General features: G+C 41.5%; 1 protein-coding gene across 1 annotated transcript in view; it reads right to left on the reverse strand.

Moving 5' to 3' along the window:
• MYO15A (myosin XVA) overlaps positions 1–17,755 on the reverse strand; it is a 77,920-nt gene that overhangs the window by 46,567 nt on the left and 13,598 nt on the right. The window contains exons 17-31 of the mRNA XM_073558701.1: positions 17,472–17,517; positions 16,441–16,565; positions 16,042–16,162; positions 12,062–12,237; positions 11,440–11,524; positions 9,578–9,631; positions 8,429–8,510; positions 8,102–8,232; positions 7,816–7,911; positions 6,405–6,640; positions 4,641–4,819; positions 4,444–4,516; positions 2,958–3,146; positions 2,586–2,698; positions 708–799 (exon numbers count right to left, since the gene is read on the reverse strand). Of these exons, the coding sequence (XP_073414802.1) occupies positions 708–799; positions 2,586–2,698; positions 2,958–3,146; positions 4,444–4,516; positions 4,641–4,819; positions 6,405–6,640; positions 7,816–7,911; positions 8,102–8,232; positions 8,429–8,510; positions 9,578–9,631; positions 11,440–11,524; positions 12,062–12,237; positions 16,042–16,162; positions 16,441–16,565; positions 17,472–17,517 (1,798 nt within the window). The remainder of the gene's footprint in view (positions 1–707; positions 800–2,585; positions 2,699–2,957; positions 3,147–4,443; positions 4,517–4,640; positions 4,820–6,404; positions 6,641–7,815; positions 7,912–8,101; positions 8,233–8,428; positions 8,511–9,577; positions 9,632–11,439; positions 11,525–12,061; positions 12,238–16,041; positions 16,163–16,440; positions 16,566–17,471; positions 17,518–17,755) is intronic.

Consider the following 17,755-nt stretch of genomic DNA (forward strand, 5'->3'; position numbering starts at 1 on the left):
CATCAAGTAACACTATCCTGCACTGATCTTGAGTTACACAGTCATTTCTTCTCTACTCACCTCCAGAGCTGCATTAAAAAATCTCCTGCATTCCCTTTAAAAGGTTATTCCCATCTTCACAAATTAATGTTGTTGGATAGAGCTCGTAAAAATAAGCACTTTTACAATTCACTGTTTACTAAAATTTTCAGCCGTTCTTGAGATATTAACCCTTTTTATTTTCCTTACAGCTCGTTGCCTAGGAGACCGACCACCGCTGCTGTCCAGCTTGTAAACAATGCAATGAATATGGCTGGGATTAGGAGGTACAGATATTCTGGACAGATTTAGAACAGTTCTTAAAAGCTTAAAAGAAATTCATTTAAAAGCACTGCACGTTTTTATGTTTAGCAGCGGTGGTCGGTCTCCATGGCAATGAGCTGTAAAGAAAAGTGTGAATATTTAAAGAACGGCAGAAAATTTTAACAAGCAGTAAATTACAAAAATGTTTGCATTTACAAGCTCCATCCGACAATATCCCATTTATGATGATGGGGATAACATTTTATTTCTGCCTCAAAAACCTATATATTCTCCCTACTGTGTCGGCTGCAGGTAGGAAAATAAAACTGCACCTAAGAAATAAGTTTCCCAGCACAATGCCAGCAGAATTCTGGATATTCTGGACTAAATGCAAATTACTACATGGACATCACATAATAACTTACCCCATTTCCATAAGACAGAACAGGATCAAACAGGCTGTCTAAGTAATGATCCATGCCTTTCTGAGTAGGGGGCTCACTTAATGTGTCCGAGTCTGCTGGCACAAAAAAACATCAATTAAAATTCAATATATTGCAGCACAATCTGATCATCTGTAGATCATAGATATCTATGTATACACAAATCACAGGGCTTGTTCACAATGTCTGTACTAATTAAAGTTACATTGTAAATAATATAATTCTATTTACATTTAGCCACCACTAGGGGGAGCTCACTGGATACAGATATATACAGCCACCACTAGGGGGGAGCTCACTGGATTCAGATATATACAGCCACCACTAGGGGGGAGCTAACTGGATTCAGATATATACAGCCACCACTAGCGGGAGCTCACTGGATACAGATACATACAGCCACCACTATCGGGAGCTCACTGGATACAAATATATACAGCCACCACTAGGGGGAGCTCACTGGATACAGATATATACAGCCACCACTAACTAGAGCTCACTGGATACAGATATATACAACCTCCACTAGGAGGCGCTCACTGGATACAAATATATACAGTCACCACTAGGGGGAGCTCACTGGATACAGATATATACATCCACAACTAGGGGGATATCACTACATATAGATTTATGCACCCACCAATAGGGGGAACTTACTGCATACAGATTTATATACAGTCACCACTAGGAGGAGCTCACTGCATACAGATTTATAAATTCACCACAAGGGAGATCTAATTACATACAGATTTATACAGCCACCACCAGTGGGAGCTCACTACACATTGATTTATACAGCCACCACTAGAGGGAGCTCACTACAAATATATTAATCCAGCCACCACTATGAGGAGCTCATTATATACAGATTATACAGCCATCACTAGAGGGAGCTCACTACATACAGATTTATACATACAGATTTATACAGCCACCACTAGGGGGAACTCACTACACATAGATTTATACATCTACTGCTATGGGGAACTCACTACATACAGATTTATACAGCTGCCACTAGGGGGAGCTCACTACATACAGATTTATACAGCCACCACTAGGGGGAGCTCACTACATACAGATTTATACAGCCACCACTAGGGGGAGCTCACTACATACAGATTTATACAGCCACCACTAGAGGGAGCTCACTACATACAGATTTATACAGCTGCCACTAAGGGGAGCTCACTACATACAGATTTATACAGCTGCCACTAGGGGGAGCTCACTACATACAGATTTATACAGCCACCACTAGGAGGAGCTCACTACATACAGATTTATACAACCACCACTAGAGGGAGCTCACTACATACAGATTTATACAGCCACCTCTAGAGGGAGCTCACTGCATACAGATTTATACAGCCACCACTAGAGGGAGCTCACTACATACAGACTTATACAGCCACCACTAGAGGGAGCTCACTACATACAGATTTATACAGCCACCACTAGAGGGAGCTAGCTGCATATGGATTTATACAGTCACCACTAGAGGGAGTTCACTGCATACAGATTTATACAGCCACCACTAGAGGGAGCTCACTACATACAGATTTATACAGCCACCACTAGAGGGAGCTCACTACTTACAGATTTATACAGCCACCACTAGAGGGAGCTCACTACATACAGATTTATACAGCCACCACTAGAGGGAGCTAGCTGCATATGGATTTATACAGTTAGCATTGAACTGTTTGGTGGAGTAGATGCAGTATACTGTAAATCTGTGTTCAGTGAGCTCCCCCTAGTGGCAGTTACTTTCCATACATGACCCCTACATCCATTATCTTATTGAAAATGGTCACTGCAGAAACATAACATGCAGCCTTATTAGTTTTTCCTCACCATGGCTGTAATACCCTTCTGACTCTGGGACCCCCTGCGGAGGTAGAGATGGTGCTTTCATCATGGGCGGAGGAGGGACATTTTCTTCAATTTCAGGCTTGCTCTCAAATACTCTGTGAAATACAGACACTGTCTTACAGAGAAGCCTATGTCCTGACAAAACTCTGTACTAAAGCATGCTGCATTGAAAATAAAGGACCAAAAATGGCAGAAAATATGCATTGCTTGTAGAATATTCATCCGCAGCAATTTTTGCAACAAAAATGACAAAAAAGCTAAATGAAAAATGCTGAAAGTTAAAAAGGTTTTATTAAAATCCCCCTTTATTATGTGTGAAAGCGGCACTCAGTCTGTATCCTGTACGGCACGTACATGCTGCGTCTCTCCACGTTCTCCTGAGCTGCTTCCGAGGTGATGAAATAAGACTTCTGCTTGGGAAACTCTCTGGGTAATTCCACATTAGAGATCAGATCCAGGACGTAATCGTGTCCAGCCAGTTCAGACCATTGCCCTCCATCCTTCATACATACCGACCATCCTCTCCATCCTTCCATCACCCCCCTGCAGGAGAAAGAAACAGAAATTCACTTTTACTATCAATATTCAGAAATGTTTCTAAGGATTTATACAGCCACCACTAGAGGGAGCTCACTACATACAGATGTGTACAGCCACCACTAGGGGGAGCTCACTACATACAGATTTATACTGCCACCACTAGGGGGAGCTCACTACATACAGATTTATACTGCCACCACTAGAGGGAGCTCACTACATTCAGATGTGTACAGCCACCACTAGGGGGAGCTCACTACATGCAGATTTATACAGTCACCACTAGAGGGAGCTCACTACATACTGATTTATACAGCCACCACTAGGAGAAGCTATCACAGCCTACAGCTTTATACAGCCACCTCTAGGAGGAGCTCACAGCATACAGCTTTATACAGCCACCATTAGCAGGAGCTCACTACATACAGATTAATACAGCCACCACTAGAAGTTGACTACATGCAGATTTATACAGATTTATACAGCCACCACTAGGAGAAGGTCATTACATGCAGATTTACACAGCCACCAACTAGAGCGAGGTCACTACATACAGATTAATACAACCACCACTAGGGGGAGCTCACTGCATACAGATTTATACAGCCACTAGGAGGAGCTCATGATATACAGAGTTATACAGCCACCACTAGGGGGAGCTCACTGCATACAGATTTATACAGTCACCACTAGAGGGAGCTCACTACATACTGATTTATACAGCCACCACTAGGAGAAGCTCTCACAGCCTACAGCTTTATACAGCCACCACTAGGAGGAGCTCACAGCATACAGCTTTATACAGCCACCATTAGCAGGAGCTCACTACATACAGATTAATACAGCCACCACTAGAAGTTGACTACATGCAGATTTATACAGATTTACACAGCCACCACTAGGAGAAGGTCATTACATGCAGATTTACACAGCCACCAACTAGAGCGAGGTCACTACATACAGATTAATACAACCACCACTAGGGGGAGCTCACTGCATACAGATTTATACAGCCACTAGGAGGAGCTCATGATATACAGAGTTATACAGCCACCACTAGGGGGAGCTCACTGCATACAGATTTATACAGACACCACTAGGGAGAGCCAATATTCTATATATATATATATATATATATATATATATATATATATATATATATATATACAGTATATGTAAGATTATATGTTTATAATCATTATATGAGTTTATACTTTTATTATTGTATTTGTATTCCACTTTTAACATTACAATTTTATATTATATATTATTTTCCGACACGTACCAGTTGTCTGCAGCTTACCGGTGTCTAAGGACATCCCCTGCCATCTCCTCTCCATCAGTCCATGAATGGATGGGGCACAGCATTTTTGCACCTGCACAAAAAAGGTAAAAAAAATGAATGATTGTCGTTGTCAGGTTTTGCACCAGTTGTCAGGTTAATGTAAATTCATATAGACTGCACACAGCAGTAACATAAAGCTGAGCTCAGTCTCGTACCGTCGAAGCAGTGGATCTCCAAGGCCATGTTGGCTCTCTCTCTGCTTGCTGTCCACTCCATTAAACAGGGCGGGAATGTCCGTGCCGTTTCGGAGCCCTGCTGAGCTTTCTGAATTGCTAGGATGAGCTTGTGTTGGCAAATGGGTTTATAGCCATTATAAGCATAGTCGGAGACGTACCTGAAAAATTTAGTCAATATTGCATCTTGAAACCTCATTCACAACTTTTGGGGTCACCTGATCTTAAGATTTCTTACGCTAGGTCATTTTGGGGATTTTTTTAACCCCTTCACCACCTTGGAATTTTCCATTTTTGAGTTTTCGTTTTTGCTCCCCTTCTTCCCAAAGCCATAACTTTTTTTATTTTTCCGTCAATATGGCCATGTAAGGGCTTGTTTTTTGCGGGACGAGTTGTACTTTTTATCGACACTATTGGTTTTACCAAAAAAAACTCCACTTGTGGTGTAATTACAAAGAAAGTGCAATTCCACAATTATTTTTTTTTGTTGGTTTTTTTTTTCATCTTGTTCACTAAATTCTAAAACTGACCATTATGATTCGTCAGGTCAGTACAAGTTCGCAGATACCAAACATCCATAAGTTCTTTTTTTATTTAAGGTGTGAAAAAAAATTCCAAAGTTTATAAAAATGGCGCAGTTTTCCGAGATCTGAAACTTCTCAATTTTTCTGGCTCTGGGGCTGGGTGAGGGCTTATTTTTTGCGTGTTGAGCTGACGTTTTTATCAATACCATTTTGGGGTAGATACAATCTTTTGATCACCCGTTATTGCATTTTACTGCAATGTTGCGGTGACCAAAAAAACCGTAATTCTGGAGTTTTGATTTTTTTCTCGTTACATCATTTACCGATTGGATCAATTATTTTTATATATTGATAGATCGAGCGTTTCTGAACACGGCGATACTACATATGTGTATTTTTTTATATTGCTTTATTTTGAATGGGGCAAAAGGGAGGTGACTTGTGTATATATATATATAATTTTTTAACTTTTTTTTTTACTTTTTTTATTTTTTACTTGTTTTAACAGTCTCCTTAGCTCCTTAGGAGACATGGAGCTGTGATCTTCTGATTGCTTGTGCTACACACAGTAGGTCTGACAAGTAAGGGGGTCTCCTGCAGACTCCCGGTTGTCATGCCAACCCATCGGTACCCCGCGATCATATGACAGGGGCAACGATGGGAAGGGTTTGTGGTGTGCTTCCGGCACAAATCAGCTGTCGGTTTCCAAGGCAACCAGCTGTAAATAATAGAAGAGTGTTAATATCTCAAGAACAGCTGAGAATTTTAAGTAGTAAATTTCAAAAGTGCATGTATTTACAAGATCTATCCGACAACACCTATTTAAGAAAATGGAAATAACCCCCAGAGATCTCCAGGATTAAAAAACATAGTTCCTTCATCCGAAAACAATGCCACTCCTGTTTACAGCTTGTGAGCGGTATTGCAGCTCCACACTACTGACTCCAATGGGGCTGCAATTCCAGGCACAAACTGTAAATATTAATGGCGCTGTTTTTAGAATAAGGAAGCCATGCTTTTCTAATCCTGTACAATCTCTCCTCACATACAGTAAATGGAAAACTGATAATGTTTATTCAGTACCAGGCTGAACCAGCACTACCAGATCCTGGGTCGGAATCAGAGACCACGGGATTATCACCCAGGAATGTCCATGGTAATATTGGGGCATAACAAACAGAAATGAATCTAGATCTCAATCTGATTTTTCGAACAGTCTTACTTCAGAAGATACTTGTCCAGGTTTGGGGATGGAGCAAAGCTGCTGAGACATGAGGCCAGTAGGTACCAGCCTCGCTCCTCGTTGTTTGGGTTGGTGTTCCTCCAGACTTGATTGGCGATCTGAGCCAGGATCTCATCTCGCAGACCAGTATTGGACAATCCTTTCTGGATGATGTAATTGCCAAATAAGATCTCCTGGGCTCCGTTGAGGAACGGGTCACCCATGAACCTCAAGACCTTGGTTATAAGGAGACAAGACATGTGTGATAAAGTACCTGGCAGGTCAGCAAGGTGGACGCCATATCTTTGCTTATGCTATAGTGTCATCTGGTGGTCATCTTGCTAGGGAAATAATACATTATTTGTGCATAAAAACTACTACAAAAAGTATTGCCTTCATTTGTTTCCTATTTAATGACTTTGGTACAGCTAGTACTAACTCCTTGTCTCTTACTCTACATGATGTAGCTACAGCTAGTACAGCTAGTACTCTGTCCCTGTCTCTACCTGTAAATTATGTAGAGATACAGCTAGTAATGTTTCCCTGTCTCTATCTGTAAATTATGTAGATACAGATAGTACTGTGTCTCTGCCTGTAAATTATGTAGATACAGATAGTACTGTGTCCCTGTCTCTATCTCTAAATTATGTAGATGCAGCTAGTATTGTGTGCCTGTCTCTACCGGTAAATTATGTAGGTACAGATAGTTCTACCTCTTTGTCTCTACATGGAATGATGTTGGTACACGTCTCTTCTCGAGAATTATATAGGTTTACATAAGATTTCCTCACTGTGCTTCTCTGTAAGTGAAGTAGTCACAGATCGTACTGTCTCCCTGTCTCACACTGATTAAATTATATCAAGAATATCAGGATTGAGGAAAACCTTTCACGGATACAGGAGGCACTTACTAAATGATGTAGGTACAGATAGTATTGCATTGCTGACCATTAATAACATAGAGTAGATACAGATAGTACTATCTTCCTGTGTCTTTCTGTAAAATAAGTAGGCAGTAAGAGGACTACCACCCCAGTACCACCCTCTTTTCTGTGGCTTAAGTTATGTAGTTACAGGTAGTTCTGTTTCCCTGTCTCACTCACAAAATGATGTAGGCACAGATAGTACTGCCACCCTGTCTCACTGAATATATTATATAAGTAATAGCAAGATGGAGGAAAAGATTTAATGGTCACTTGAAGCACTTAGTAAGTGACGTAGGCACAGATAGTACTGTCTCCTTGTCTCACCTACTAAATGATATAAAGGATAACAAGATGGAGGAAAAGTGTTTACGGGCACTGGAGGCACTTTCTAAGTGATGTAGGCACAGATAATACTGCCTCCCTGTTTCTACAGTCAATTTTACATTTTCTATGAAATTATTTTGCTTCTGAAATAAAGTAATTACCAATCTGAAGGACGTTACGGCTTGTGGCTTAAGATCATCTTCAACTGGAAGGAGCGAGGATCCGAGTATCATTGCTAACATCCCGAACAGAGGTTCCTACAAGAATATGTCAAGATCTTAGAATCTGTTATAAGGCAGAGGAGGACTGAGCAAAAAGAAAACTTGTAAACGTTCATAGACCTAAAAGTGGAGGAGGCCTGTAGGATTCTCTGATCCATGCAGATAATAGGGCCTAGAGATGGATTGCCCCCTCCTCATTTAAGAACACCATTGTGTCTTATCTTACCCTGAAAAAGACTCGCACATATTTGAACATGGGGTAGTTGTTGATGTCGAGGGGCAGGGTGAGCTGGGTGAAGGCCTGCACCCTTGGGACGTGAGTTGGCATTACATACTCCAGCATGATGTTCTTCTGAGCTGGAGGGACGAAAAATGAGAAAATTATAGTGATGGAGGTCACCTCAGTAGTACAGCCTCAGGCTTTGGGTCAGTATCTTGAGCTATTATATCTCAGCATTAATGTGATACTTTTTCAAGGGGTCTTCTTTAATCAATGTACGGCACCCTAGTAATGGGGCAACATACAGACTATCTCTGGGTGAAGGTATTTTACCTGATGCCGTGCGGAGGAGGCCAAACAGCTCTGCCGGGATCTCTAGATGGGTCACATTAAATACTTCTCTCTTTGTCAGCTCCTGGTTAGAGAAAATCATGATAGTTATAATCTGGAGTACACTGGTCTCCCCCCCACCAATCATCCTCCCCGATCTGATCATTTTAAGGTGAAAGAGGCTGACATACTGCTGCTTCTAATGGTGGCCATACTCATTTGGGGAGTTTTGGCTAAGCCTGCCAGCTGGACGGGGTGATCATATAATATGTGTTAGATGTTCAGCTAACGTTCACTCGTGTAAATGTTGAAAAAAAAAAAAAAAAAGATTGGACATGCTGAGTTTCAGTATGCCTGATCCTTTTGTTTTCCCAGGAGGTAAGCTGATACCAGAACTGTCTGGCAGCCACTTGCACACTGCAATTTTTTGGTTGTAAAAAAAAAAAATACACAGTAAATATTAACCCTATAATGACTAATCACTGTAACTTTAGAGCTCTTTAATTCCACGCCATTGTAAATTACGGCTCCTACAATCTAGCAGGAAAAAATGATACAAAATTCTGATAAAAAAATATGCTCTCCAGAGATCTATACAGTACATATATAACACATCTGGGAAATAAGGTAATGAAAAAATAAAAAAAAAATAAATGTTTTCATATAATATACCGTACATTTTATTACATACATATTACAAAACACAAGCCCTTCACATCTTAGGTATCCATAAGTAAGCTGGAGAATTCATTCAAATTGTAATTTGGAGTGAAACATGAGCAGTGAAAAATCTAAACAAAATAAAAACTCAACCAAAAATATTTTTTTTCTACATTTGTGTCACAAAAAAATGATAGTAATTTATATGCACCCCAAGCAACACTAAAGTGATTATATACCAAATTATGGCTGCTGAAAAGAAGACAATAAAAAATGAAGAAAAAAATAAATAACTGGTCATTAAGGTCTAATGAGTTTTTCTAAACATTACGTAATGACTCTTTCCTCATTACATGTCTAATACAGTATGTATATTTTTCTGACATTTTTCCAGCACCACAAAAAATAAATAATATATATACACATATAAAACATCTGTAAAAAAGAGGAATAAATAACATGTGGAATAAAAGGCAATAGGTTAGAGCTCACCTGCTCCGCCTTCCTGCGCTCTTCTTCAGCCAGCCGGCGAGCTTCTGCCTTTGTCTGCAAGAATAAGAAATATTTGCCCCTCGTTACAACTGCACCCCCTTATATTTATAGTACCCATACCTGAAATAGACCGCCATCATGCTCCAGGCGTGGAGCGAAGTGCACACGCTTCATACTGCTCTGCTCTGCTCCCTGATCTGCACCCGTCACCGCACAGCAGAGATAGGTGTGGTGTGACTGCAGCCCAGGTATTGTCATACTTATTAATAGCCATCAGGACATAAGAAGCTGGAGCACATGGATGCCAGTCCTCCTGCCTCTGTTTTCCATGTGGCCCCAACTTAAGGGGGTTATTCCCATCTTAGCAGGTTGTCCACAGGATAGATGATAACTTGGAATGCTACCTTCAGGATCTGAGACCACTCATTGTCACTCTTTTCATCCACATTCACACTTGCTCCAGCTGTTGTCAGATGTGACCATATTGCTCTGCCATGCCACAATGCAACAGAATCCTGAGCTAGATTTCGATACGGCCTACTTGCCAACTTTTCACTTAGTGTTTCCCGCAGGAGATAGGAGGCGGGGCGAGAAGCATGGCACTGGACATTTTTCACCAATAGCTGCTCTTGTTTCAAGACACGCCTCAACCACACCTCTCCCACGCCCCCTGCGGATGCAGTACTTCCCATGAGGTTTGGGGAAGATTTGGCATCCAGTTGGGAGATTTGCCTTCTCTCCTTTTTTTTTCTGGGAGCGTTCAGGACGTTGGCAAATATGAGATATGGATAAAGAAAAATACAATGGAACATTTTATGCAAAAGTATTGGAAGGAAAACAAGAGGACATGGGTTGTCCCATTATTAGAGTATAAAAAGTCTTTAAAGGGGGTTGTTCATCTCTGGGGACATTTCTGTATAAATTTATTTTAAAAAATGCTTATAAGTCACACATTTTTGTTTACTTGAGTGCACATATTTTGGGCTAAAAAAAATCATTTTTGCAATTGAGTTTCATTAAAAATGCACAGTTTGGCTTTTCCAAGCTCGTTATTTCCAGGCATATTCAACTTGGATGTGGTCTATGGTCATAAATCAGCTGAGAGGAGCTCAGAAAAAAGACAAAGTCTCAGATAGGACAGTTAGAATTAGTTCACTGACTGATTTTCAGTTAACTCATACCCCTTTAATAGCTAAGGAAATAACGCCACCCACCACGTCTGTGGCTGGTGTGTGTTATTACAGGTCGGCGCAATCTTTCTGGGCCCGGAGTTATATTTGGTACATTTATATTTGGCATCGGCCCGATCTTACCGGTGTATGTACCCACGCCTGCTCTTCACTCACTGACTCACTTGTATACACACACGACCAGACTGTGCCCTGACAATGATACAGAGACAATACACGACTCCCGCTGGACTTTGAGCTCTTGTCAATAATACCGGCAAAATTTGCAAATTTCACTCTGAATTTTGTTGTGGAAAATTCCGAGATGTTTTCACAAATTTCACCCTTTGCAATGCAAAATTTTATACTTTTTCATATATTTTAGTGGTTTAAAAAAACAAAGAACTTGGAAAATGGTACTGTATGGGTTAATTTTATATTTTCATAAATTTGACTTTTCCCAAATATTTTTTTTTAAATTTCTTAATTTTTGCACAATATTGGGAAAAAGGGGTGTGATTTAACTTTTTTTTTTTCATATTTTTTTTTAATTTTCACTTTATTTTTCAGTTCTCCTGGGAAGGTTAAACGTTGAACCATTTGACCGCTGTACTCTATAATGCGATGCCACAATATGGTTGTGGCATAGCACATCAAATCCACTCAAAGTGATTGACAATAATGGCGTCTTACCCTCAGGTATCTCCTTCGATTCACGTACATGTGGACCAGAGCTCGAAATTTCAGCATGCTCTTTCTCCAGTTGTGAAACTTGCACCTTCAAGAAAGAAAAAAAAGTTGCATTAATATAAAATACAATTAAATAAATTAATAAACCAAATAAATACATTAAAAAAATAATAAAAATTGAACAAACAAAGCAAAATAAATACAAAATATAATAAAAAAAGCAAAATAAATAAACATTAATTACACAAAAAAAAGCAGTCTAATAATAGCATGCTTCACGCTCTTATATAGTACAGACAATCAATGTATATGGAAATGTAGGGGACACGTATAAAGAAGATAGGGCTCTAGAGCAATTTTACAGTGGGGCCCCTTCCATGTGTTGAAACATACCATTATATGTCCCCAATTTGAGGGAATAGTCGACTTCCTGACTATTCCCCATTGTAGGATGGGTCCTACCCGGTCTGTTCATCTTGCTTTAACCCAGCCTAATCCTAAGCCATGCCCTTTGTCCCAAGGGGCTCTATAGAAGACGCATGGGCTGCCCCTATGGCACGTTCGGTCCCCTGGAAATCCATTTTATAATTATCTCCCATATATACGTATAGTACAGTTTTTGCACCTTGCCAAGTAGCCACGAGCCAGGGCCTGCAGTTGGATAATCCGGTATCGGAGGGTCCGGTAACGTTTGCGGGTCAGGTACCCGCGTCCGTAGCGCTGAAGTGTGACGGCCGCCTTGTTCATCAGTTGGTCTCGCTTGCTCTCTAGCTGCTGGTAAAGATTCTCCTTCATAAAGAGCTGAAATGTATAAAAGACAGGAAAAGTAAATGTATCGTCAATTATCTACAAGAAAACTAATGACGAGGAGCAAGAACCCCAAAACAGCTGTCTACAGATGGGCGCATTTTGGTGGAGACTCTGGTCTGACTATTATCATTGGTCTTGTTGTAAGGCTCCTTTTAAAAGGAGAGACAGATTTTCTTCCTTCCTTCTGGAGGAGAGCTAATTGACACATCATTTATTTCACCAGGAACCTTGCCTGAACGTAAAAACTCAAGGAAAAACACAGTATCCCTGCAACAAAGAGTCCAACATGGCTCCTGCTGGCCGCCAATGACTGAGAAAGAAACAAAAAGCTGTTTTGTAGCCCAAATGTAGGCAGCGGCTGTTTTGTCACATTATATTGCCTCCCCCTGTAATTATATATGTTTTTGGTTTTTTTTTGTAGTAAATGATCTGGATTATAAAGGCTCAGTGCTTTCGATAAAAAATAGATTTTAGCAAAGTTTTTTAAAAAGGAGGGGCTAATAGATGAAGAGGAGCTAATAGATGAAGAGGAGCTAATAGATAAGGAGGGGCTATTAGATGAAGAGGTGTTTCTAATTAAGGAGGGAGGGGCTAATAGATGAGGAAGGGTTTATAAATAAGGAGGGAGGGGCTAACAGATGAGGAGGGGTTTATAAATTAGGAGGGGCTAATAGGGGAGGAGGGGTTTATAAATAAGGAGGGAGGGGCTAATAGATGAGGAGGGGTTTATAAATAAGGAGGGAGGGGCTAATAGATGAGGAGGGGTATTTTTAAATAAGGAGGGGCTATTAGATGAAGAGGTGTTTCTAAATAAGGAGGGAGGGGCTATAGATGAGGAAGAGTTTATAAATAAGGAGGGAGGGGCTAACAGATGAGGAGGGGTTTATAAATAAGGAGGGGCTAATAGGGGAGGAGGGGTTTATAAATAAGGAGGGAGTGGCTAATAGATGAGGAGGGGTTTATAAATAAGGAGGGAGGGGCTAATAGATGAGGAGGGCTTTATAAATAAGGAGGGAGGGGCTAATAGATGAGGAGGGGTTTATAAATAAGGAGGGAGGGGCTAATAGATGAGCAAGGGTATTTTTAAATAAGGAGGGGCTATTAGATGAGGAGGTGTTTCTAAATAAGGAGGGAGGGGCTAATAGATGAGGAAGGGTTTATAAATAAGGAGGGAGGGGCTAATAGATGAGGGGTTTATAAATAAGGAGGGGCTAATAGATGAGGAGGGGTTTATAAATAAGGAGGGGCTAATAGATGAGGAGGGGCTTTTAAATAAAGAGGGAGGGGCTAATAGATGAGGGGGATTATAAATAAGGAGGGGCCAATAGATGAGGAGGGGTTTATAAATAAGGAGGGGCTAATAGATGAGGAGGGGTTTATAAATAAGGAGGGGGCTAATAGATGAGGAGGGGGTTATAAATAAAGAGGGAGGGGCTAATAGATGAGGGGTTTATAAATAAGGAGGGAGGGGCTAATAGATGAGGAGGGGTTTATAAATAAAGAGGGAGGGGCTAATAGATGAGGGGTTTATAAATAAGGAGGGGCTAATAGATGAGGAGGGGTTTATAAATAAGGAGGGGGGCTAATAGATGAGAAGGGGGTTATAAATATAGAGGGACGGGCTAATGAGGGGGTTTATAAAAAAGGAGGGGTCTATAGATGAGGAGGGGTTTATAAATAAGGAGGGGCTAATAGATGAGGGGTTTATAAATAAGGAGGGGCTAATAGATGAGGGGTTTATAAATAAGGAGGGGTTAATAGGGAAGGAGGGGTTTATAAATAAGGAGGGAGGGGCTAATAGATGAGGAGGGGTTTATAAATAAGGAGGGAGGGGCTAATAGATGAGGAGGGGTATTTTTAAATAAGGAGGGGCTATTAGATGAAGAGGTGTTTCTAAATAAGGAGGGAGGGGCTAAAAGATGAGGAAGGGTTTATAAATAAGGAGGGAGGGGCTAACAGATGAGGAGGGGTTTATAAATAAGGAGGGGCTAATAGGGGAGGAGGGGTTTATAAATAAGGAGGGAGGGGCTAATAGATGAGGAGGGGTTTATAAATAAGGAGGGGCTAATAGGGGAGGAGGGGTTTATAAATAAGGAGGGAGGGGCTAATAGATGAGGAGGGGTTTATAAATAAGGAGGGAGGGGCTAATAGATGAGGAGGGGTTTATAAATAAGGAGGGAGGGGCTAATAGATGAGGAAGGGGTTTATAACTAAGGAGGGAGGGGCTAATAGATGAGGAAGGGGTTTATAACTAAGGAGGGAGGGGCTAATAGATGAGGAGGGCTTTATAAATAAGGAGGGAGGGGCTAATAGATGAGGAAGGGTTTATAAATAAGGAGGGAGGGGCTAACAGATGAGGAGGGGTTTATAAATAAGGAGGGGCTAATAGGGGAGGAGGGGTTTATAAATAAGGAGGGAGGGGCTAATAGATGAGGAGGGGTTTATAAATAAGGAGGGAGGGGCTAATAGATGAGGAGGGGTTTATAAACAAGGAAGGAGGGGCTAATAGATGAGGAAGGGGTTTATAACTAAGAAGGGAGGGGCTAATAGATGAGGAGGGCTTTATAAATTAGGAGGGAGGGGCTAATAGATGAGGAGGGGTTTATAAATAAGGAGGGAGGGGCTAATAGATGAGGAAGGGTATTTTTAAATAAGGAGGGGCTATTAGATGAGGAGGTGTTTCTAAATAAGGAGGGAGGGGCTAATAGATGAGGAAGGGTTTATAAATAAGGAGGGAGGGGCTAATAGATGAGGGGTTTATAAATAAGGAGGTGCTAATAGATGAGGAGGGGTTTATAAATAAGGAGGGGCTAATAGATGAGGAGGGGTTTTTAAATAAAGAGGGAGGGGCTAATAGATGAGGGGGATTATAAATAAGGAGGGGCCAATAGATGAGGAGGGGTTTATAAATAAGGAGGGGCTAATAGATGAGGAGGGGATTACAAATAAGGAGGGACGGGCTAATAGATGAGGAGGGGTTTATAAATAAGGAGGGGGCTAATAGATGAGGAGGGGGTTATAAATAAAGAGGGAGGGGCTAATAGATGAGGGGTTTATAAATAAGGAGGGAGGGGCTAATAGATGAGGAGGGGTTTATAAATAAAGAGGGAGGGGCTAATAGATGAGGGGTTTATAAATAAGGAGGGGCTAATAGATGAGGAGGGGTTTATAAATAAGGAGGGGGGCTAATAGATGAGGAGGGGGTTATAAATATAGAGGGAGGGGCTAATGAGGGGGTTTATAAAAAAGGAGGGGTCAATAGATGAGGAGGGGTTTATAAATAAGGAGGGGCTAATAGATGAGGGGTTTATAAATAAGGAGGGGCTAATAGATGAGGAGGGGTTTATAAATAAGGAGGGGCTAATAGATGAGGAGGGGTTTATAAATAAGGAGGCGTTTATAAATAAGGAGCAGCTAATAGATAAGATGGGTCTAATAAATAAGAAGGGGCTAATAGTTGAGGTGGGACTACTAGATGAGGAGAGGCTAATAGATGAGGTGGCTCTAATAGATGAGGTGGTGCTAATACATGAGGAGGGGGTAATAGATAAGGAGGGGCTAACAGATGAGGCAAAATCAATACATGAGAAAGGGGCTTACAAACAAGGTGGGGCTAATACACGATGAGGGTCTAATAGATTAGGTGGGGCTAACAGATGAGGAGGGGCTAATACATGATAAGAGGCTAATACATGAGGCAGGCTAAAGGGTGCAGAGTCAGCTTCAGCAGGTTTGTAGTCGCAGCTTTTACCATTACTAAGTGCAATAGGTAGGAAAAGTAACATAAAGCGTCACCTTGCTGACTCCAATGCAGTACATGGTGGGGTGAACCGATGGACATAGTTTCTTTAGCACAGTGACACATATAGGGCCATCGGCACTGATATTGCGTCCAAGATCCATGACACAGCGATACCTGGAAATGACATCCATGTTTAGATATTTGCTTAGCGGCCGCCGGCTTCTATAAGTCCGACTTCAGCCAATACTGTCACTTTTCTGACACTGGAGGCTTCTAATATATTAGCAAAGATGAAATTCATCCTCTTTAGACAAGTGCCAGCTCTGATAGACAACAGAGGTGGCCGGTAATATATGCAATGAGCATTAAACTAGAAAATTCCTCCATTCTTGACTATTTTTACAAAGTTGCATGTTGGGACAACCCCTTTAAATCCTTCAATACCTCCTTACCTACTGAGGAATATATGGAAAGGAATCCGGACAGGGAATCCTTCTTTACGGATTCTGATGGTTTCTAGAATACCGGAGTACTTCAGCTGACTGATCACAATGTCGGGTTCAAACAGGCAAGGTTCCTAGGAGGGAACACATCTGTGCAGAAGCCCATATACAGATGACATACTGCAGGTATATATTTCCACTCTACACAAGTTACCTTAAGGGGGGCTGCCAGGTTTTAATAGGCTAAACCATCAATGTGTGATTGGTGTGGGCTGAGCACAGTATACATTGTAGTATTCAAGCCCTGCCTCACCCCCTCCCCCACAGAGTGATTGACAGATCTCTTCCAGGACACAAACTCATGCATGGAAAGCTGTCAATTACTTTGTGTAAGTGGGGAAAGCAGGATTCACAGGCTTTCTCTATGAGTGGGGAGGGAAAGCTGGACTCACAGGCTTTCTCTATGAGTGTGAGAAGTATGCAGGACTCACAGGCTTTCTCTAAGAGTCTCTGGGAAGTAGGACTCACAGGTTTTCGTTATGAGTGGGTGGGTGAAGCAGGACTCACAGGCTTTCTCCATGAGTGGGTGGGGGAACCAGAACACACAAGTTTTCTCTAAAAGTGGGTGGGGGAAGCAGGACTCCTAGCTTTCTCTATGAGTGGGTGGAGGAAGCAGGACTCACAGGCTTTCTTCATGAGTGGGTGGGGGAACCAGAACACACAGGTTTTCTCTAAAAGTGGCAGGGGGAAGCAGGACTCCCAGGCTTTCATTATGAGTGGGTGGATGAAGCAGGACTCACAGGCTTTCATTATGAGTGGGTGGATGAAGCAGGACTCACAGGCTTTCTTCATGAGTTGGTGGGGAAACCAGTACACACAGGTTTTCTCCAAAAGTGGGCGGGGGAAGCAGGACTCCCAAGCTTTCTGTGTGAGTGGGTGGAGGAAGCAGGACTCACAGGCTTTCTTTATGAGTGGGCAGCATTTAAATAGTATTAAGCAATAATTGGATTACTTATACCAGTGTTTCATATTTCGCTCACCTTTTTGCTATTAGGTTTGAGGCACCGGACAAAAAATGGATTGCACCTGTAAAGAAAAGATATATGTTTCTTAGAAGGGCATTACAATTCACCAGAGACTACAGCGCTCCCTCTATGCAATGGAGAAGCAGAGCTCAAGCAGCTCTACAGTGTGAGAACTGTGCCAAACAGCACCTCAGATCTCAGCTTCCTGTACAGCGAGCGTGATGTGAGACGCAGAAGATGGGAGTAAAAAAAAAAATGAGGGACCGCGAATCCTGCCAGGTATGTGTAGGTGCTAAAAC

This window comes from Dendrobates tinctorius, unplaced genomic scaffold (genome assembly GCF_039654945.1).
Source record: "Dendrobates tinctorius isolate UK_male_01 unplaced genomic scaffold, ASM3965494v1 ptg000257l, whole genome shotgun sequence".
NCBI lineage: Eukaryota > Metazoa > Chordata > Amphibia > Anura > Dendrobatidae > Dendrobates > Dendrobates tinctorius.